The sequence below is a fragment of the Sorex araneus genome, chromosome 5, assembly GCF_027595985.1.
Source record: "Sorex araneus isolate mSorAra2 chromosome 5, mSorAra2.pri, whole genome shotgun sequence".
Classification (NCBI taxonomy): domain Eukaryota; kingdom Metazoa; phylum Chordata; class Mammalia; order Eulipotyphla; family Soricidae; genus Sorex; species Sorex araneus.
The window spans coordinates 22,120,059-22,143,002 of NC_073306.1; the positions used below are offsets into that span (position 1 = coordinate 22,120,059).

Sequence of the window (22,944 nt, forward strand, 5' to 3'; positions counted from 1 at the left end):
CTCAGGTTATTCCTGGCTCTGCACTCAGGAATCACTCCCGGTGGTGCTAGAGGGACCTTTAGGATGCTGGGGATCAAATCCAGGTCAGCCGCATAGAAGGCAAATACCCTACCCACCGTACTATCGCATCATCCCAACACTGCTATTTCCGTGTTCAGAACCATTACACATCTCCATGCTAATCCTTTCAGGTGGATTGGCATACACAACTCATTGTAAGTGAGAAACAGGCACCTAATTATTCAGAGACTTGGCGAGAATCACACAGTAAGTTAGCGGCAGAGTTTTTGCAGTTAAATTTTATTGTCTAAGAATTTCAGATTTTAATTCTTGGGAGGCCTTTGTGAATATGCCGTCATCACACACTGCATGGTTGATGAGAAAAGATGGTTTTATCTGAGAAACTCACTTAAAACTTCTGTTATGTTTGTAGCACCCAGAGGCCTCCATTCAGGCAGTTTTCGCAGATGCCCAAATGCATATCTGGGCATTAGAAGGTAAGCAACTATGATTTTATCTATCAGTTAAATATGTAAAGAGGTCATTTTGGACCTCGATCTAAATCTGCTTTTTTTTTTTTTTAAATTGAATCACTGTGAGATATACAGTTCCAAAGTTGTTTATGATTGAGTTTTCAGCGTAAGTGTTCCAACACCCGCTCCTTCACCTGTGAGCTTTTCCCACTACCAGCATCCCCGGATTCTTCCTACCACCCTCACCCCAGCCTGCCTTTATGCTCTATGGCAGGCTTTTTTTTTTTTTTTTTTCCTTTTTCCTTTTTTTGGCTCACACCTGGCGATGCTCAGGGGTTATTCCTGGCGGTGCTCAGGGGACCATATGGGATACTGGGAATCGAACCTGGGTTTGCTGTGTGCAAGGCAAACGCCCTACCGGCTGTGCTGTCGCTCCAGCCCCAATGGCAGGCATTCTATCTCCCTCACTCTCTTCCCCCTCTCTCCTTTCCCCCCTCTCTCCCTCCCCCTTCCCCCGTTTCCCTTTCAGGCACTGGTTTGCAGTACTGTTACTGAAAGGTTATCATGCGTATCACTTTACCTTCTTTTAGTACTCAGTTCTTGTCTAGAGTGATCATTTCAAACTGTCATTGTCATAGTGACCCCTTCTCTGTCCTAATTGCCCTCCCTCTTTGTGGCAAGATTCCTACCATGCATAAGTCCTCCTGGCTCTTGTTTCTACTGTCTTTGGGCATTATTCACATTCTGTGTGGTCGTTTGTTTTTGTTTTTAATCTGTCCCACAGATGAGTGCAGTCATTCTGCCTGTCCCCTCCCTCTGACTGGTCTCACTCAGCATGATACCCTCCATGTCAGTCTACTTAGAAGCAAACTTCAGAGCTTCATTTTCCCTACTGCTGTGCAGTATTCCAAGGTGTAGATGTGTCATAGTTTCTGTATCCGCTCCTCTGTTCTCGGGCATTCGGGTTGTTTCCAGATTCGACTGTTGTGAACAGTGCTGCAGTGAACACAGGGGTGCAGGTGGCTTTCCTGCTGCGTGCTTTTGGGCCCCGGGTATATTTCTAGAAGTGGAATTGTTGGGTCCTATGAAAACTCAATCTCTGGCTTTTTGAGGAATGTCCAAATTGTTTTTCAGAAAGACAGGAGCAGTCGGCATTCCCCACCAGCAGGGAATGAGCGTCCCTTTATCTTCACATCCATGCCAGCACTGGTGGTTCTCTTTAATGCGTGCCAGTCTCTGGCGTGAAATCCTAACTGTTGTTTGGTTTGCATCCCCTGATCGTGCCGTAGAGCACTTTTTCACATGCCTTTTGCCATTTGTTTCTTTGAAGAAGTTTCTGTTCCTTTCTTCTCCCCTTTTTTTGATGAGGGTGATGTTTTTTTCTTTCCTTGTAAAATACCACCAGTGCCTTATGTATCTTGGCTATTACCGTCTTATCAGCTGAATGTTGGGTAAATAGTTCTTCCCATCCCCTGGGCTGTCTTTGTACCCTGGCCATTGTTTCCTTGAGTTGCAGAGCCCTCTTAGTTTAATGGGGTCCCACTTGCTTATTCGTGCTTTCGTTTGCTTAGTCAGTGAGGTATTTTCCTTGAAGATGCCGTTAGCTTCAGTGTCGTGGAGGGTTCTGCCTATTTTCCTCTATGTGCTTTATGGATTCAGGTGTGATATTAAGATGTTTAGTCCATTCTGATTTGGTTTTTGTATATGGCATTAAACAAAGGTTCGAGTTTATTTTTTGCATATAGCTGATCAATTTCCCCATTACCACTTGTTGAAGAAGCATCCCTTGCTTTGCTTCATGTTTTTTTGATCCTTCTTCGAAGATTAACTGATCATATACCTGAAGGTCTGTCTCAGGATATTCAGCTCTGAGGATCTGTCTTTATCCGTACCATGCTGTTTTAATTGCTACCGCTTTGTGGTACAGTTTGAAGTTGGAGAAGGTGATGCCTCCCACCTTCTTTTCCCCAAGGATTGCTTTAGCCATTTGGGGAGTTCATTGTTTCATAGAAATTTCAGAATCTTTGAGTTTTCAGATACACTCTTGTATTGTTGTTTTATATGGATTATTTTTCTTAGATATTTAGGGGTATTTCAGTTGGGCAGAAGTCTTCCTTGACTGGAAGCAGAGAACGTGAGCCTGGGATTCTTGCTTATTTCCCTCTGCTTATGGTACCAGCTCTCGCTATGTCGACATATTTTACGTCGTATACTTTTAACATTTTAAGTGAAATTAATATGGAAACTTTGTCGTCAAATGACCTTCTCTTTGCATCTTGAAGATGCTTTTTAATGCCTCAGCGATACCTTCCAGAGGCTTTCGGCCCCCTGTGAGCAGTGCCCTGGGCTGACTCTCCCCTTCACTTGGGTCGGGCTCCCTTGCACTCAGCACTGCCCCTCAGCCCTGCTTCGGCCCGGCTCCCTCCCCGGTGCAGACGGCCATCTTTGCAGGACGCTGGCTCTGGGGCATCTCTCAGATGCCTTTTGTGCCTTTCTGTGTTGTATCGGCCCCCACCTTGGAAAGTTCTTCATCTGTTCAGGTGAGCCCTTTCCCAGCGAGAGGCATTGCAAGTCCCTGTGCCGGAGGCTCACTTCTGATCCCTTCTTTCCCTTTGGAGGTCTGTCTCACTTGGTGGCAGCGTCCTTCACAGAAGATCGGTTCGGAGTCGTCCAGACCACACTCCCTGCTATCCTGAACACGCTGTTGACACTGCAGGAGGTAGGCCGTGTCTGGGTTAGGAGAGACTCAGGGCCGAGGCTATACTGTCCCCCGGTCATTCAGTTTGTTTCTTTTATTCAAGATGGAAGGTAAAATAATGTGCTGTTCTTACTCCCAAGAAATCACACCCAAGGGGCTGGGGAGATGCCTCAAAGGGCTGGAGCACTGCTTCATGTGTAGGGATCCCCAGGCTGGTCCCCTGCTCCGCACGGTCCCCAGGTATCCTCAGGGTGCCGTCCCTGAGCAGTGTGCCAGAAAGTGGCTCCCGAGTACCACCAGGTATGACCCAAAAGAAGAAACCAAAAAAGAAAAACATTTAAGAGATAATAGCAAGAAATTAGCATTAAGTAGTTCTGATGTGTCAGTAAAGCCTTAGGATGGCCCTCTGGCATCAAACAGATCATTTTAAGATACTGGAATGTGTTCAGTGGTATAAGTTTGGATTCTAATAACAAGCTTTTTATCGTTTCTTCTATACTTAAAAAAACAACAAGCAAAATACAATCAGTAACTTGGTACCAATTCTCATTATGTTGACATAACTTATTTTTTGTTCTGTCAAGCTGAGGTAGATGCCTGGGTCCCGTGCTCAGACTCGGGCAGCTGGTTGTAAACGGGCAGGACCGTTTCTGGTCCTGGACTGTAGACAGGAAAAGAACGTGCATGTTGCTTTTCAGCAAGGCCGCCTTTTCCAAGTTGCATTGGCTGACGTTTACCTTGTAATGCTCTACATCACATTCATGGGAGACAGACGTACTGGGAGCTGCAGGGGAGGGAGGGAGCCAAGCAGGGGCAGGTGCGGCCCAGGTCGTTTTGGAGGAGGTGAGACTGAACAACAATTGGAAGATGTTGTTCTGACTTTCGGTCCTGGGAAGTCAGTGGGCTTGACTTGAAAAAACATCATCACAGTTTCTTTCTTGGGGCTCAGTATTTCCTTGAAAACGAGATAATACTGATTTTTCTTTTCTTTCCTTTTTTTTTTTTTTTTTTTGCTTTTCGGGTCACACCCAGTGATGCACAGGAGTTAGTCCTGGCTCTACACTCAGGAATCACTCCTGGCAGTGCTGGGGGACCATATGGGATGCTGGGAATCGAACCTGGGTTGGCCGCGTGCAAGGCAAACGCCCTACCCACTGTGCTATTGCTCCAGCCCAAGAGATAATACTGATTTTTCAAGGAGATAATACTAATCTGTCAAATCTGATCTATTAAAACCTGTGACTTTTTTTGTTTTTAGTACTGTTTTGAGTTTTGTGTCCGTTTTCTCTCTGTGCACGTAGATTCATTATTTGTGTTTTTCCCAGCTACTTTTTTCTAAATAAATGATTTTTGAGTCTTTTTCCACACGTCTGTGGTTTGGCACATATTATTTGGAACCTTGTGGTGGTGGGGATTGAACCGGGATCTGTCACCTGCAGGACGAGCACCTTAACCCCTGTGCCGTCAAGACAGTTGCCGTAGCTCCCTGGGGGGACGCTGCTGGTGGAGTCCACCGATCCCGAGCACAGAAGCCACGAGTGCTGTGGACTCTGGCCGCTTCCCTCGCAGCAGAGGGGAACACGACGCTTTATTTTTCTTTTTTTGGGGGGCCACACCCGGTGATGCACAGGGGTTTTTCCTGGCTCATGCACTCAGGAATTACTCCTGGACCGTATGGGATGCTGGGAATCAAACCTGGGTCAGCCGCGTGCAAGGCAAACGCCCTACCCGCTGTGCCATCGCTCCAGCCCCGGGAACACAACGCTTTAAGAGCTTAGTGAAGACGCAGGAGGACTGAGTCCTGCAGTTTGTGCCCCCAGGGGCTTGTGCAGAGCCCTCACCCTACGCCTCTTATGCATGCTTGCTTTGTCTGCTGCAACCTTTCCCTTCCGTTTCTTCCTGTTCTTTATCTTTCTGCTGCCTCCTGGCTCCAGGAATATTTCCCCGTAGCCAGCTGAGCTCCTGCGGTCTGTCCCTTCAACCACTTTGTTACCAGTTACCCCAGCTGCCCTGCTCATCTCCGTCAGTCACATTCCTGTGGCAGAGCTCAGCGATCCTTCTTGTTCCACCCTCATGCAGCGTCTTGTCCGTCCCTCCTGCCTTGACCATGTCACAGGCCATTGTGGGGTTTCCGGCCCGTAAGTGTTACTGCGCCTGGCCTTTTGCTCCTTCTGCCGCTTAGCAGAGCCTCTTCAATTTCGCCCCCCTATCCTGTTCTTCCCACGAGTTATACATGAGGTATTTCACTGTCACTGTCACTGTCATCCCGATTTGCTCGAGCGGGCACCAGTAACGTCTCCATTGTGAGACTTGTTGTTACTGTTTTTGGCATATTGAATATGCCTCAGGGAGCTTGCCAGGCTCTGCTGTGTGGGTGAGATACTCTCAGTAGTTTGCCGGGCTCTCCGAGAGGGGCGGAGGAATCGAACCCGGGTCGGCCGCGTGAAAGGCAAACGCCCTACGACTGTGCTATAATACCACACACATTTTCAGTTTTCCCTCCAAACATATCTCATTTTCTTGATGTACTCACGATAGCTTTTTTCCTTTCTTTGCTGGAACACGGTTTTCTCCTGTTGCCTGGCTCTGCTTCTGCAGGATTCTGGGAATCCTGGGTGGCAGCTTCGGATGTGTGTGCAAGGCAAGGCTTACCTGCCCTACTGTCTCCCCAGCCTGCCGCTGTAATTCCAGACAGGTGTTTCTAAGGAACAGTTGTATGGCACTAATCTATTGCCTTTTGCTGTCAGTCACATCAGTCATTCCGTGTGAATCATTAAAGGCAAAATGTGAAAGGAAAGGAGCGCCTTTCACTCTTACATGTTCAGCGGTCAGAGTGGAGTGATGGCTGTGCAAGAACGGTTCCCATTGGTAGACCCGGTCCTCATGATTCCAGGGACTCCTGGTCATCAAGTGACTTATGTCTAACATATTTACAACTAATCTTCAGAGTTTCTACAAGCTGTTTTGAGGTATTGAGATACAGATTGATTTAGGAGCATTTACTGAGCTCATTGTAGTTGTTATCTTATCAGTGAAGGAGCAACCAGCGTCGTCTAGATGCCTGTGTATGTATATATAATGAGTTATATCCCAGCCCACAATATATGTTTTAATCCCTGTAAGGGATCCTTAGGCCTGAGGCTGTGGGTTTGAGCCCCAGTACCAAAGTAGAATGTTGATGGGGCCAGAGAGATAGTAGAGTGTGCAGTGCACTTGCCTTGCATGTGGCCGACTGGGATTTGGTTCCCGGCACGCCATGTGGTGCCCTCAGCACCACCGGGCATGATTTCTGAGTACCACTGGTATGGCTCGTGTGCAACTGCAGTTTTCTTTTTTTGACTTCTGTGTACTTACAGCTGCATTTAATTGTAAGTGGTGGTAGGCAGGGGAGCCTAGTGGCAGCACAGAGACCCTCTCTTGGCTTCTCTTGGGGCCAGGAGCAAAGCTCACTTCCCAGCTCTCCTTTTCCTGGTCTCCTGTGATGTGCTGAATTTCTGTCCACTCTTTCCTCGGCGGATGATGGGATGGTGGTGGTGCTTAGGGCTGTGCACTTGGTGGCGTTGCTTTGCCGGCGTGATTGTGATGCATTGGGGGTTACAGTGCCGGGGTCACATACAGCAGTGTGGGGCTGTGCACGGCTGAAGTCGTGGCTGCAGGCGGTCGAGGCAGGCACGCTCTGCAGTCAGCCGTGGCGAGCGGCTTCCCAGGGAGCTCCCGGCCAGGCAGTGCTCAGTAGGCACCTGTTCGGTCTCAGTGTTAAGTACTTCAGTTCTTTATCTGTGGGCCACGTCAGTTTTGTTTTGATTTTGGGGTCACACCCAGCAGTGCTCAGAGGTTTCTCCTGGTTCTGCACTCAGGAATTACTTGGGGGCTGTGCTTGGGGGACCATACGGGTGTTGGGATTGACCCTAGGTGGGACACGTGCAAGGCAAATGCCCCCCCCTTACTCTCGCTCTGTCCCCACTCGGGCCACATCAGGAGGAAGCTTAGTGATCCGCTGCCCTTGTAATTTATACCATAACCGTTTATTTCCACAAACTGTTGCCACAGTTTTACATCTATTTATATGCAACCCATGCTATTATTTAGTATTTTGTCGTTCATTTTTAAGTTACATTTATTTATTTATTTTAATTAAAAAATTCATTTTCATAAGGTTGTTCACAATGATTGACTGCGTTCAGTACATCAGCACCAGTCCCCCCTGCCCTTACGCCTTCCCCCCACCATTATTATCCTGTAGTGCTTGCTTTGCACAGTCCGAGATGTCTGTAAGGGTCTGTCTCTCAGAGATTCAACAAAAAAGTTACAAAGCAATTTGTGGCTGCGCACTCCTGGAATTCTAAAATTTTAAGTAATTGGGTTCTGAGACATCTCTGCAGCGAGCTGCTCTGTTCCGAGAGTCTCCGGATCGTGGCCGGTGAAGGGCTTGAGTGGTGCCCAGAGGCAGTTGGTGGCCGGGCAGCCAGGACCCTGGAAGGTGGGGAGGTGGGAAGGGGCGGCCTGTTTCTGGCTCCTTGAGGCCTGGAGTTTTCAGTCACTGTCCCGCATACCTGGATTCATTCTCTTGTGTGGGGGCTTGGGATGAGCCTGTGAAGATTGGCCGTGAGGGCGGCAGCGACAGGGTCTGGAGGTTGTGGCCGCCAGGCTTCCTTAGGGCCAGGCAGGGGGACAGTGCCTGCTCCTGTCCAGGGAAGTGGGCCTGCCGCACGGCCCGGAGACGTCTCTGCAGGGGGCTGCTTTGTTCCAAGCATTCCAGAGTGTGGCTTACATTTATTTCAAAGGAAAACTGTTTTGCTTTTCTCAAAGGAAAACTGATTGGACTTGTAGCAAGTAGAATGCAGGTCTAAGGTGACTTACCTCCAATTCAGAATATACTTAAAAAATCATATTTTTCTTCAGTTTTATTGAATAATACTTAACCGCACTGTGTAAATCAAGGTGTATAGCATAATGATCTTATATATATGGTGAAATGATTATCACAGGATGTTTAGAACATTCACAGTTCTATAGTGGTAACAAAAGAGAAAGCAAAAATGGTGAGTCTTTCCTTGCAATAAAAATGTTTTTTTCCTGGGCTGGAGACATAGTGCATCCGGTTGGGTGCTTGCTTTGCATGTAGCCAATCTGGGTTCAATCCCCGACATCCCATATGGTCCCCTGAGCACCCCCAGGAGTGATTCCTGAGTGCAGAGCCAGGAGTAGACCCTGAGCTTTGCCAGGTAGGACCCACAGGCAAACAAAATGTTTTTTTCTCTTGTTACAGACAAAATTCCAACTGGAAGAAAGTAACAGTGCACGTTATATACACTGCCTTGCACTGCTGGTGCCCCGAGGGTCCCACACATGGGTGATCCGGGGGGTCGTCGATTTTGCTTTTCAAGGCAGACCTGAATGTCCCTGTCCAGTGGGCAGCCTCAGTCGCCCGGCGTCCCCGCAGGCGAGCTCTTGTGGACTCAGGTCGATGTTTGCTCTAACAGCGCTATTATAAGTGTTGATGTTTTTGGACTTTTCACATTTCAGAGATGGGTGGAATGGGACGGGGGAGGCACCATTTATGCTTTAGCGTGGTTGCTCTTGCTGGTGCCTCTGGCCCTGATGCCCGCCACTAGTTGGGAGGCTTGGGAGGAAGGACTGTGCCAGGCGCGAAGCTGGGGACAGACGTCCTCTCCCTGATTGTCCCCTTCCCCACTAGCGTCTCTTGGACCTGATTCTTTCTTTCTTAAGCTCTTCCAGCTACTTGTAAGGATTGATATTTTATGACATCCTTTTTCAGAGGTCTTCTAAAGAACAAAGAAAAATTAAACAGTATTCATTCTTTTGCAGTTACCCTCAGGACCCTTTTAAAATCAAAGATTTATTGTGGACTCAGATTTTACTTTCCCAGTGTCTTGAAACAATTTGCTATTTGATCACACTAGGAATTAGTTCATCATTACTCATCACTTATTCCCAGTTGTGGTAAGAAGACCGATAAACAGAAGGATGATACAAACACGAGTGTTGTGGCATCTTACAAGAGAAGGTACACGGTATACAAGAGGTCTGACTACAAGTCTCTGTAGGTCTTTTTAAACCTCACTGAATATTTGTGTTTAGACTCTACAGGACTTCCTGTCCACAGTGGGACAAGGAAGAAACTTGGCAGTGAATGTCAAACACTTCCTCAGGCAAATGGGGAGGTGGCGGCAGTGCTGGGCGGCAGCTCTGCCCGGTAGAAGTTGGGTGCAGCCACAAACGTGACTTTCCTTTCGAGTTGCATTAGGAATACATTCTAATAATGTGTTTTGATCCATTCACTATGTCAGAACTGTTTCCTCTTGGCTCTGGAGAGATGGTGGAGGGGAGTAGGCACTCGCCTTGCAAGCGGCTGGCCCAGGTTCAATCCCTGGCACCGCCTCGTGTTCCCCGAGCACCATCGGGAGTGATCCCTGGGCACAGAGCCAGGAGTAAGCCTTGCTTCTTTTGGACACAGCTGATAGTGCTTGATAGAGTTGGCCCAGGCTCGGCGTTCAGGGATTGCCGCAGGCAGTGCCTGGAAGACGGGACGGTGCTGGGCCTAGAACCCAGGCCTCCCGCACGCGAAACGGCCCCAGCTGGCACCATCTCCCAGCCTTGAGCTTCCTTTTTAGTATTCAGGCTTTGAAATCTGTCGTCTCTATTTACTTACCAGCATATTTGTCGAGTCACAGCCTCCGTCTCGCACCCTCTGCGGCTGCTGAGGGCTTCGCCGTCGCACACAGTAGGAGGGCACACTCCAGACTTGAGTGTTGGGGAAACTGATCCTGCAGGAGAAGAATCTCCCAGCAGCCCTTCAGATGACAGTCAACAAGCATATTCTCAGATCCAAGATTCGGGACAGAACAGTTCACTCTAAGGATATTGTCCATTCCAGGTGCATCGATGCTCGGAATCTGGGAATTATGCCTATGCTCTCATTTCCTATAAAGCTGCGTTATCCTGTGACTATATAAATAATTTATTGGACCTAGGTGGTAAACCAGGTAGCTGTTTTTCTGGGTACATGGAGTGTTAATTAGAAAGTCTATAAGAAAATTGAGACGGTACTTTTTCAGTATGAATTAGAGTCATTTAATGCCGCTTGTGTGTAGCGCTGAACACTACTTCCCGCTCAGCTTAAAATGATCTCAACTGTGTCTCAGTCTAGGGAAACTCTCTTACAAGTTACTGTTGAAAGCACAAGCAATTGGCAGTTATCATGGCAGATGAACACATGCATCAAATCTTGTTCCTCCCCCAAGCTCTACTAAACTACAGTAAAAGGACTTTTAAAAAGACATAAATCCTTGCGCAGGAGGGAGCCGACAGCCATGGGTTTCCGCGCTGGGAAGCAGATGGTCGAGATAACTAACTGGCGGATCCGAGAGGCGGATCCCAAGTTGGCAGTGGGACAAGTGCCGTGTTTCTCTCGAACTCGGGGTAAAGGGGCAGGAGCAGATGGACACCTGGAAGCCCTCTTTGAGAGCCCGTTCCGTCCCTCCTTCCTCTGTGCTGGTGCCCCTCTGTGCCCAGCCCGGCGGCAGGACTGGCTCTGTGGGAGGCAGCCACACTGGGGGGTGTTGGCTGAGAGCACCGAGGAGCTGGCTCTCTGGGAAGGACGCGAGAGTGGGGGCCAGGCTCGGAAGAAAGGCCTGCGTTTGCTGGTGGGTGCTCAGCCCCAGAGCCACTGCAGACTGTCCGTCGTGAAGCCTCTTTGGAGCGAGCCGCCGCCCAGTACTCAGAACCCTGGGTCAGCTTTCTTAGGAGACCTCTCTGTCGGCCACAAGCCAAGGGCCCCAGGTCCCCGAGACGGGTCGTGTAGGAGATGAACTCCAGAGGTGACGAGAGGTGGGAGGACACTGGAAGAAGCTGTGACCAGCAGAATTCAGCAGCATTCCTAGAAGTACGAAGGGGTATTTATTGCACGCTTGAAACAAAGGAGGATGCTAAAATTAAAAGGGTCGCTCCATTGGCCTGGAAGAAACTCTAAAAGACATTATGGGAGTGACCACTTACACTGTTGTTTTTGGCTCTTTTCGGGTGATGACATCGGTAGCTATCGTGAATTACTCTGTCGCTGGAGATATCATAGCCCAGTACCAGATTATCTTTAATACTGTTGTCACTTTTCCCTTCTCAGTGAAATTTATCACCTGAATAAAATTGAGATGGTGTGGGGTCCCGGCACTGACCAGCAGGGAGGACCCTTTGTGGGGCTGAGAAGGGGACAGCAGCCGAATGAGCAGAGCCAGAAAGCAGCAAGGAGGAAGAGAGAGTTTATTCTACTAGCAGCTACTACTTATGCCTTTCTGCTGGGGGGAGATGGTGTCTGGACCCACATACAAATGCAGATTGACATGTCCTTTTGTTACAGGCATAGGCTATTGAGAAACAAATGGTGACCATAGTGGCAACCTTGCTACAAGCCTCTGTTAGAATCAGAGAGCCAGGCTGTCTGACTAGGAGAGCCAGGCTTGTCAAGCTGCTCCCTACGAGATGGAGCTCAGGGACAGTGCAGGCTTTGGGTTGTGAGGCTCTGGGTTTGAGCCCTGGCACACGGAGAGTGCCAGAGGAGCAGAGAGAGGAGAGGGAAAGAGAAAATTACCTTGGTCTTAAGACATGTAATGGTTTTTGTTCTCGAAATTAAAATTAGTTTCATATGTGAATCTTCTTCTCACCTCTTCTTGTTCAGAGATGTTTTACCATGTTGGGGGAAAATAGAAGATGCACCATTTTAGTAAATAACTGTGTCTGTCAAGTTGGAAGTTTCTGTCTTCTCTTGCTGAGATTGCGTTGACGTCATAGCACCCTTCCCTGTTCTGCATCGTGAGCCTGCTAGGCGGTTGGCTGCCGCGGCTTCCAGCTTTGTGCTGAGGAGCTCCTGGCTGGGAATGCCTTCCCAGGGGCCAGCTCCTGAGTGTCCTGTGACAGCGGAAGGCGGAGCCACTGCCAGGCCTGCCAGTGTCCTGGCCCGTGCCCACCCACCCTGGGGTTGTGGCCTTAGGCTTGTTGGGTCATTGCTTTACGCCACAGAATGATTTTTTGGGGCTTGGGGTCATCAGTCCTCAGGGGCTCCTGACACTGTGCTCAGGAATTGTTCTGACAGTGCTTAGGGGACCATTGGTGCGGAGGATTGAGCTCGGGCTGGCTGCATGCAAGGCAGGCGCCTCACCCCGTTTCCTGTCTCCCCAGCCTCCTATTACCTCTTAAGCTACTTGACTGTGACCCAAAATAAGAAACAGTTTATACTGTGTCCGTGTCTGTAGACTTAGCTGTGTGAAGGAGCTCTCAGCCCTTCCGGCCAGGTGGGCTCAATCCTCACGTGAACTGACACCTTCTTCTTGGCGCAGGCGGTTGACAAGTACTTCAAGCTTCCTCATGCTTCCAGCAAACCACCGAGGACCTCAGAAAGCCTTGTGGACACTTCGTATAAAACGTTAAGATTCGCATTTCGGGCATCGCTGAAAACGGCCATCTATCGCATAACTACTACGTTTGGAGACCATCTGAAGTGAGTTTGCCTGCTTCGAGTCATGGTGTTTTGCTTTTCCCCAGAGTATTCCTGGAAAATAGATGTGAGAATTAAAAAGGCTTGGGAGGGGATCAGAAAGAAAATACAGGGATTGGGGCTGGAACAATAGCACAGCGGGTTCGATTCCCAGCATCCCATAGGGTCCCCTGAGCACCTCCAGGAGTAATTCCTGAGTGCAGAGCCAGGAGTAACCCCTGTGCATCGCCGGGTGTGACCCAAAAAGCCAAAAAAAAAAAAAAAAACAGGGATTAAAGCTTTCACTTTCATGTGGCTGAACTGGGTTCAGTTCCCAGCACCCAGAGTGATCCCTGAGCACTGTCAGGTGTGGTCCCAGAACAAACAGAATCAGGCTTACGTGTGGAGAGTGTCTTTCCACTCTCCAGTCCTACCTGGAATCAGCAGCTCAGATATAAATTTAATATTTCTTACTTTAAATTTTCATCTGACAAACTAGGGCCTTCTTTGAAATGGACAAAAAGAGGATAGAAAGTTATATATAAGCAGAAACTGTAATACATACTGCTTTTCTTATTTAATTACCAAAGCATTCTTTTTTTTTTACTTTTTTATTGAATCACTTCACAGTGATTCATAGACCCTTACAAAGCTGTACATGATTGGATTTCAGTCTTACAGTATTCGAACACCCATCCCTCCACCCCTTCCACCCCTTTCTCTTTCTCTTCCTTTCTCTCTCCCCCTCTCTCCCTCCTCTCTGTTCTCCCTCACCTTTCTCTCTCCCTCTCCCTCTCTCTCTCTGTCTCCCCCTCTCCCCCTCTCCTCTTCCTCTCCTTTCTCTCTCTCTCTCTCTCTCTCTCTCTCTCTCTCTCTCTCTCTCTCTCTCTCTCTCTCTCCTCTCTTCTCTCTCTCCTCCCTTCACTCTCTCCCTTCCTCCCTCCCTTCCCCTCCTTGTGGGCATTATGGTTTGCAATATTGCTACTGAGAGAGCAAAACATTCTCAAGGGAGTGAAAAATCAAGCACCCTTCCAGAAAGGCATATTAGACATTATTCTGCAATTATATTTTAGTTGAGGAACTGAGACTTAGGATGAACAGAGTATTCCTTAGATGGATTCTTGGGGCTTTGTGAATCATGCTAAAAAAGAAATTTGACAGCTCGTAACACCCTTAAAAGGGAACCAGAAGGAAAACCACAAGTGCCAAACCTGTTTAGAGTCGGTGTCATTGATGTTTGCTGCTTTCTTTTTTCTTTTCTTTTTTATTTTAATATGTATGCCCGGGGTTGGGGTTGGGGGTCAAACCCGGAGATGCTCAGGGGTCACTCCTGGCGGTGTGCAGGGGACCATATGGGAACCCAGGTCGGCTGCATGTATGGAAGCGCCCTACCCGCTGCTTTTTTTCCATGAAATAAACGAGCTAGGCAGGGTAAGAGATGTTGATTTATTAACTAGACAGAGTACGATTCTGGCAGATGCATTTTAGAAGATTCGAGAGGTTGCTGTTTCGGTATACTTTCAATCAGAAGTTCAGAACTCCCTCAGACACCCTGCTGTGATAAACCGTGCTGTCTGTAATGTGGCATGTGTCTGTAGTTTGTTTAACTTCCGCAAGAGTAGCAGCAAGGTTTTCTGGAATGCTGCAGTTCTGTGTGGGAATATACAAGAGCGAACATACGTGATCATGCTGCATCCTTAAGAGGATATTCACTTGCTTAAAAACAAACCGATAGAGGAATGTATGGCTTGCCACTTTTAAAGTTTAAATAAAATAAAAAGGCCTTTCTTCAGCCCCTCTGATTCCACTTCACGCCCTTAATAATTCTCTGTCCCTGGTGACCACCGTACCCGATAGCAGCACAACAGAGACTGTCGGAGGAAGCCTTGTTTCTGCTCTGCCTTTTGGGCGACACGTGAGATACTTTGACTTTGTGCTTCCTCTCAAAGAGCCCGCGGTGCGCTGAGGGCACCGTCGTACGACTGTAGGACTTGGGGCTCAGAAAGGCTGAGGACTTGCCTCCTGCACAGTCTGGGACACTTCTGGAACGTGACCCTCACATTAGAGCTCTTGCTCTTGAAGTTCCACTTCCCTTTCTGTGTAACGGCAGCCTGCCGCTGAGCTGCACACCGGCGTGAACTGGACAGTGTGCACTTCCGAGCGGGGATGGGAAGTGGAGGGGAGGTGAGTGGAGAGGCTGGGCAGACAGCGCGGTGCCTGGCAGGTGCGAGTCCCGGCCCGTCCCCCGCACTGCCTGGCTCCCCGGACCAACTCCGCGGGATGTGTCTGCAGTCCGGGGGGAGGGGGCTGTTCGTGACTTGACGTGCCAGAGCGACCCGGGTGGTGCTCAGGGGACTGGGTTCAGACCCAGGTCGGCTGCATGCAGGGCATATTGCCGTATTAACTCTTGTGCTTTCGACAGCCCAAATAGAACCATATTCTTAGAAGCCCTAAGATCGATGAGGTCACTTGAGACCTATTTTATACAGATACAGGGCAAAATGGGTGAGTATTGACATTAAAATACTTAGATTTGCATCCCTGTCTGTGGTTAAGTCACCAGGTAGGCTGGTGACTTAAAGTCACCAAGGTTGTACAGGCCATCAGTTGCAGAAACGAGACTGAGTCACTCTGATCTTAGGGTTCTCTGTCTGGAGTGTGTGTCCTTAGCCTCCAGGCTGCCGTGTTCCCTAACCGTGGAGCTTTCCTCGTACGCTTCCCTGCCGGGAAAGAACCTGTTATCCCCCCCCCCCCCCCACTTAGTGCCACTTGCTGCCGCGGAGAAGAAATGGAATCGATTTATGTGAAGTCCATGCTGTCCGCCATGTAGTGTTGCTGTATGATGCCTAATTCATTCACTACCCAGAGTCCCATCTTTGAGTGCCAGTTATAGGTTAGAACAATTCTTGAGGTATGAAAATTTACATAGGATAAATTTGCTCATTGGAGACACTCATTCAACACCTGTATACTCTTAATTTTAATCTTAATCAAGGCCAATTCAGTGTACTGGTTTTCCAACCTATAACGTTAGGATTGAAGGTGAAGAGAGTGCTGATAGAGCCAGAGGGTGGGGTGGGGGGGTTGAGGAAGTTGAGGGGGAGGGAGTGGGGGAAGCCGGCATCAGGGGAAGCAGTGGGGGAAGCCGGCATCAGGGGAAGCAGTGGGGGAAGCCGGCATCATGGTCTTGGGAGAATCAGAGAATTCAGAATCTTGGAGTTGGAGCTGCAGCCTTTGTAGCACCTAGTGGGGATCTGCACAGAGCAAGTGCCCGGCCTGGCTCAACCGGGCGTCCCAGAAAGCAAAGGTGGTTTCAAGGGGTCATTTTCAGTTACCTGAGATTTTACCGTCTAGTAATGATATATTATATTCACCGTTTAAAACAAAAACAATCTTTTTTGTTTGTTTGTTTTTTTGTTTTTGTTTTTTGGGTCACACCCGGCGATGCTTAGGGGTTACTCCTGGCTCTGCACTCAGGAATCACCCCTGGCGGTGCTCAGGGGACCATATGGGATGCTGGGATTTGAACCCGGGTCGGCCGTGTGCAAGGCAAATGCCCTACCCGCTGTGCTATCACTCCAGCCCCAAAAACAAAAACAGTCTTACGTTCAACATTTGCCCAGTAGTTGAAAAGGTAGTTTTGTATTCATTTTGTTACATATTTGCTTAAGTTTTTTTTTTTTTTAAGAGAATATGTATTTGTGGGGTCGAGGATGGGGAAGGAACTCAATTTCCCGATTCAAGACATAACTTCAAGGAGGTTCAAAGGAAGAGCTAAATCTAAACCACGAAGCTGTTACCTTTGAAAGCGATTAGTGGAGTCCATTGTGTTTTAACCAAACATTTTAGTTTAAAGGATTTTATATTAAAGGCAATTCAAATGCTCCACGACTCAAAGATAATGTTGGGATCTGGTTTGAATAAAATAATAAAATCCAGAAAATCTACTGCCAGGCCTGGAACTGTGCCCAGCAGGTCCCGCCGCAGAGCAGGTTAGACTCGCGGCCTTCCCCGTCACTCCTCGTTCCCTCTGGTCTTCCAGAAGGCCGAGGCCCGCCGTTACGGAGTCAAGCCCTACTCTCCTTAGCGGCAGGAGGGTTTTCCTCCAACTGTTTCAGAAGGACTAAATAGTGAAGATCTCTATTCATTTTTAATTGTTTTGAAAAATATTGACTCTGTGCTCTGTGGTTCACTTAATATGCTTAATGTAAAATAAAGCTTATGCTTTGCATTTATGTTTCATTTAGTGCCGTGCAAGCATCTGCAGAACATCAGAAAAGACTTCAACAGTTCTTGGAGTTCAAAGAATAGTGAAGTAATAGAAACTGTGTTCATTACACTGCTGATACAACTACAGATGGGACAGTAAATGTTCAGCATTCTTGGATCAGAAGAAAATGGACTAATTAGATGCTTCCTTTGTCGTGGTGGTTGCTTTGAAAACTATACTTTAATGGGAGAAATCATGGAAAGAAATTCTCTACAGAATATCCTAAAATTGCCTTTTCTGTATGGATTGCTTTTGTGTGTGTGTGTGTGTGTGTGTGTGTGTGTGTGTGTGTATGCGTGTGGTATAATAAAATCTTTATTCTATTTTACAGAAGCATCTGTGACAGTAGGAACGTTTCTAGTTTATAAAGCTTAATAACAGCTCAAACGTTTCTGGACTTTGCTTTTGAAAGGAGGAGAGCCATTTCAGAGGGTGAAGTGGGTCCACTTGATCCAATCTTCCTCATGTTTTGAGAGCTCAGCTCTCTGCAAACTCGAAACATAAACTTTTAAAGAATAGTTTCTGTTTACTGAAGGATAAAAATGGCAACAGTGGAGAAAATTTCGCAGAAAAAATATTGTCTAGAGGACATATTTTGTTAATCTGTTAGGTTGTGTTTTTGTTTCCAGGGACAAATTAAATTTGCATGATTGTCAAAAAAAAGTCTCAATTTACAGATGCTAACTCTATATAAAGGAATGTGGAAAAATTTGGTTCTTAAGTTACAAGATTAAACATTCACATTTGGTTTTTGAAAGACAGTTGACCAGCATCTATGAATTCATTTTGTATCCTGCTAGTAAACAATAACCTGATGGGTATTTTCCCAAGTAGTTTTGCTTTCCTTTTTGGGAACAAAACTTTTAAGTGATTGCAGAGTTTTTCAAGTGAGAGAAAAAGCTTTGCAAGAAAAACCTGGAAACTGCCCCCCTTTTTCCCACCCTTCATCTTCTTTAGATCACATTATTTTGTGAAGCTTGTTTGGCTCACAGAAGGAGCAGCCTCTGCCGGGTTAACTGGCTAATTAAAATATATTAAAAAAATCTTTACAGCTAGAAACAACTGAGTCATCAAATGCGAGTGAAACCAGAACATCAGAGGGATCGCTGTCCCGGGAGTGGACGGCCTGTCCCGGAGCCAGCAAGGTGACGCGTCATTTATTAGATCTGCTTCTTCGGAGATGAAAGATCGCACCGCCATGGCCGCAGCTCCCGGACCAGCTGTGGACTGAAGTGCTCCTCGTGGCCCTTCTCTCTCCCCTCTCGTGTCCCCAGTTTTTCTCCAGTGTCAGCGCAGTGTCGCTTTGAGTCTCGGTGTGACATTTGCCGGGTGCTGTATACTACCTGCTCCCGGCCCATGCCGGGTTGTACCAGAATCCTGCCGGCCTCCGGTGGCCTCTGACACGGTCCCCAGGCGTCCGTGCTTTGGCAAATTAGCCTGTGGCCCTACTTGCCTTCTCCTTTTTCTCTCCTCCTCTCCATGTTTCGGGTGGAATTAATCGCTTTTAATGTGAATGTTGTATTTCCGATGTGGTAGCTACTTCCAGATGACCAGGTGACCAGGTGATTGTAGCTGGGTTGTAGCTGGGTTGCTGCTGTCATCTTTCAAGTTTTACAATCATTGGACTTATTATATTCCGTTTTCTGTGCTGCCCCAGCTGGAGGTGTTCTGGGAGGAAGGACTCCTCTTTCTGTCTCCATTCGGAAAGATTTTTTTTTTTTAAATTTTTTTATTAGAGAATCACTGTGATGTACAGTTACAAACTTATGAACTTTTGTGTTTGCATTTCACTCATACAGGGATCGCTTACCCAACCCTCCACCAGTGCCCATTCACCCATTCACCTCCACCAATGATCCCAGTATCCCTCTCACCCCCCCAGCCCATCCCCCCCCCGCCTCTGTGGCAGGGCATTCCCTTTTGTTCTCTCTCCTTTGGGGTGTTGTAGTTTGCAATAGAGGTATTGAGTGGCCTTCATGTTCGGTCTATAGTCTACTTTTAGTTCGCATCTTCCAACCCGTCCATTCAGAAAGAATTGGGTGCTTAACCCACTGGGGTCTCGGCTCGGTTCTCTGAAACCCAGACTTCCTTGGCTAGCGTGTCTGGCTGCTTCTGTTTTTGCCGTCTCTCCTGTACTTGGGGTAAGAAGGCTGTGGCCGCGCACTGGGAACGTTTCTGAGGTGCTCACCCTAACCTTTTCTTAAGAGAATGTGCAGCGGACGAGATATTGGTTCCACAAGGCCTGACTGTTGGAGGCTGGGAAACTGCTTCCCTGAATGTGGATCGTGCAGAGCAGGTGAGAGATGCAGTTCCCTTTCCCAGTTACCGTGTTGGTAATTGTGGGTAATCACCGCAGTTGGGGCCCGGACAGGGCTCTGTCACCTGTTATTAAGGTGAGGTGGCCCTTCTCCCTTTGATGAGGTCACATCCTGCCTGTGAGCCCGGGAACTGGCTCTGGCCTGAACATGAGGGCCGTGTCTCAAGGCTTTTCCTCCAAACGTTAGCACAAAGCGTGGTTGTATCGGGTGGCGTAATGTTTGCTTGGCCCTGGGAAGGGCTGACTCCGAGTGGACACACAAGCACCAAACTGTTACTTTGCTCACTTGTTTCTTGGTAATTGTTTTGTATGTCTTCCAGTAAATATTTATGCTAATCTGTTTATCTCCTTTTGTATATCACTCATAATGAATTGGGTAGAAAAATAAATGGAAAGGGTTTTGTTGTTTTTTTTAAATGAGACTATTATTTTAAATATGTATACCCGAGAGGTTAGGTATTTAATTTCTCTGTTGTTTTTTTTTTTCAACCATTTTAGTTCTGTCTCAGAGTCTTTGCTTATTAAACTTGAAAAGGTTTCATTCTTAAGAAGTTGACTTTTCCCATTGACTCAGTGAATTTGCTGGGTTATCTTTGTTAATGGTAAACTGAAAGGAGTCTGAGTTCTAAAAATCCCCTTTCTTCCTCGCACTGGCTGCCTTCTTTCTGAAACCAAACGAGGGATGCTGGGGTGGGGCCATGTCCTTCTCAGGTGAGAGAATGTGAGGGTAGAGGGTTCTTGCCAGACGCCTGTTTCTGAAGGAACCCTTACTCCCCAGGCCAGCAGTCAGCCTGCCAGCTTGGCTTCGACTAGTTTGAACGTCACGTCAAGGTGCCCTACAAAGGGGAACTGGGTCAAGGATTCTAGACCCGCGCTCGCTCTCGCTTTCTCACTCCTTTCTCTCACTCTTCCTCTTTCTCTTGTGCTTTCTCGCTTTCTCACTCTCCTTCCTCACTCCTGTGCTCTCCCTCCCTCTGTCCCTCCCTCCCTCTCCTAATCTGTAGTCATTTTTTCTTTACAGCCAAATAACTTGACGGTGGCTCTTATTCACCAGTGAATAGTTTGGCTCTCTAGCGAGCCTCCACCCACCGCTTGTAAGTCAGAACAATCTTGATGTTTTAGGGGGGCTGAGGAGGGCTTGGCAAACTCAGCCCGGAGAGCACTTAGCCATGGCCTCAGCAGTGATCACAGTTGCCCAGAGGTAGCTAATTAGTGCTCGCCGCGTGTCTGTCATGGCCCGGTTGTCAGAAACCCCTCGTGACTGAGGCCCTAGTGGCGTGGGACGTGGGGATCAGCAGCAGCGCTGAGGAGAGGAGTGAGTCCACGCCAGTGCCGGGTCAGGCCGCAGCCGTCCGAGCACCGCCGTGAGGGGCTTGTTCTCATGGGGGCTGTCAGAGTCCCCGGGGAAACTGCTTCCAGGCCCGGCCTGCACGGGCAAGGCCCGAATCCCACCCTGCCACCTCTGGCCCTCCCAGCCAGAGCACCCCGAAAGGGACATTTGTTCAAACACACTCCCTGGCCCCTCCCGTCTGGGGTGGGGCTGAGAACTGCTTTCCCGAACCCGGGCCCCATGGGTGTTGCCTGTCAGGAGAGCCCGGGGGTCTCCTGTGGTGGTCTCGGCGTGCCCAGGAAGTGCCTGGTTTCTTTCCTGAAGGGGCTGCTGGAGCCCCCACTGGGCACCCCAGGTGCTGCTCCCCCTCCCCCGACTGAGCTTCCGTTCCCGCTGAACTCCCAGGTGGGTCAGTTTTGTCTTTCTGTTTCTGTGTCTGGCCCACACCCAGGGGTGCTCAGAGCTGTTTCTCTGGTGTTTGGGGTCACCCCTGGAGGCCCGTGGGACAAGGCCATGCTGGGGATTGAACCTGGCCTCCCCCCTGCAGTGTGCTGGGCCCCAGTTGTAAAAAACTAAAGAACGCCGAGGGGGCGCGTGCACTCGCGGGCTCTCTAGGCGGCTCTGTCTCACCGCCCGCGTCCGGTGCCCCAGAACCGTTGTATGTGCCGTCAGTCGAGGGCAGGCGACGGAAGGAAGAAGGAAGAAGGCCAAACTGGTTGCTCGATCCGTTTATTTCATTCTCCCTCCGCTTCTCTCCCGCTCTCCTGGATCTCTCCCCGTGGATCTGCCCCGTGGATCTGGCTCGTGGATCTGGCCCCCAACCCACTCTCACAGCCTAGTTAAATCTCCTCAGCATCAGGGGGTTGGGGCATACACGTAGGTGTGGTCACCATCAATAGGGTAAGGTTCCTTTCCCTTAGGGGATGCTTCTCCTAGGACTTAATTCTCTTTCAGCAGAGGATCCACCCAAGGGCAGAGTCCCATGAATGTGTTTCTCTTCTCCTCAGCCAGCAAACATATAAGAATTCATAATATTAATTATTTTGTATGGACACAATAAGAGATGCATTAAAGCTTATAGAATTGCTCTCCTGGGGCCATCTCAATCTCAGACTACAGTGCTCAGGCCAGATCAGTCTTTCCTATCCCTGGCAGGGTCCCAGTCTCATAATTACTATTGGATCATGACAGCATTTGTCTATGATCAAGCTCTTAACATAGTTAAGAATTAGGCACTTTGGCCAGGCCCATCTCGATGCCAGGGTAGCACATAACTCACCGCTTGCCCTGGATCCTTCCTGTCCCACGTCGGGGACCCTACTTTGGGGTGCTAGGAACTGAGGGCAACTGAGGCTTAAGTGGAGAAAGCAGAGGCCCGGGAGGGAATATTCGAGGCCAGTTAATTCCCAAGTTATAAAAACAATATTGTCTTCTTGTGTCTATACAAAACAGACATAGCTTTAAAGTAAATTATTCAAAAGGCACAAGAAGAGAAGAAAGGCAATATTAACTTATATAATATAAATTCAGTATCCTAGGAAGGTCTGACCTTGCAAATTAGCAGTCAGATTAAGGGAAAGCTGCAGATTAACTGTTTTGGGGAAGAGAACATGGAGAAGTGATTATAGCTAAACAAAGGGATGGGAGAGATTCGGGAACACCTTGATGGGTGTGACTGGGGTAAGCCTAAACTCTGGGTAAAACCGGGACAAGCTACTTGTGGCAAGGAGGGAAAGGGCAAAGTAATGTCATCCTACACCCAGTCTCTGCTCATTTCTCTTTTGTTGGCGCCCCCAGCAGTGTGGGGACCCCAGGGCCACCCCGGGACGCCCCGCCCTGCGCTGTGGCTGTGCCTCCCCTGGCAGTCACAGCCGCGAAACTTGATGTTCTCAGGAAGGTGTGGTGGTGCTGGATTTTCTTACCATTTTTCTAATGACTCAACTTGGCCTGCAATTTAAAAGTGTTTTTTTATTGAGGAGCCAGTGGACTAGCTGAAGGTCTGGAGCCTGTGCTCCATGTGTGGGACCCCTGTTCAGTCCCATCACCACACAGTCCCGAGCCCCATCAGCAGTGACCCCTGAGCAGTGACTGGGATAGCCCTGAGCACCCGTGGGTGTGGTGTGGCCCGAAAACAAGTAACAATTTTATTGAAGTAGTACTGGTTACATTTTATAGGCTCGAGGTTTGCTGTGTAATAAGTAATCTGTATATGCTATATTATGTTTCCCACCAAAAGTCTGGTTTCCATGGCCCTTAATATGACTGGATATTTTATTTATTTATTTATTTATTTATTTATTGGTTTGGGGCCATACTTGGTAGTGCTCAGGGCTTACTCCTGGCGTTGTGCTCAGAGATCATTCCTG

General features: G+C 48.4%; 1 protein-coding gene across 1 annotated transcript in view; it reads left to right on the plus strand.

Moving 5' to 3' along the window:
- Window positions 1-17,692, plus strand: part of NDC1 (NDC1 transmembrane nucleoporin) — a 49,838-nt gene extending 32,146 nt beyond the window's left edge. Inside the window, exons 16-19 of the mRNA XM_055138316.1 lie at window positions 434-497; window positions 3,092-3,192; window positions 12,525-12,685; window positions 16,909-17,692. Of these exons, the coding sequence (XP_054994291.1) occupies window positions 434-497; window positions 3,092-3,192; window positions 12,525-12,685; window positions 16,909-16,972 (390 nt within the window). The 3' untranslated portion in view covers window positions 16,973-17,692. The remainder of the gene's footprint in view (window positions 1-433; window positions 498-3,091; window positions 3,193-12,524; window positions 12,686-16,908) is intronic.
- The last annotated feature ends 5,252 nt before the right edge of the window (window positions 17,693-22,944 follow it).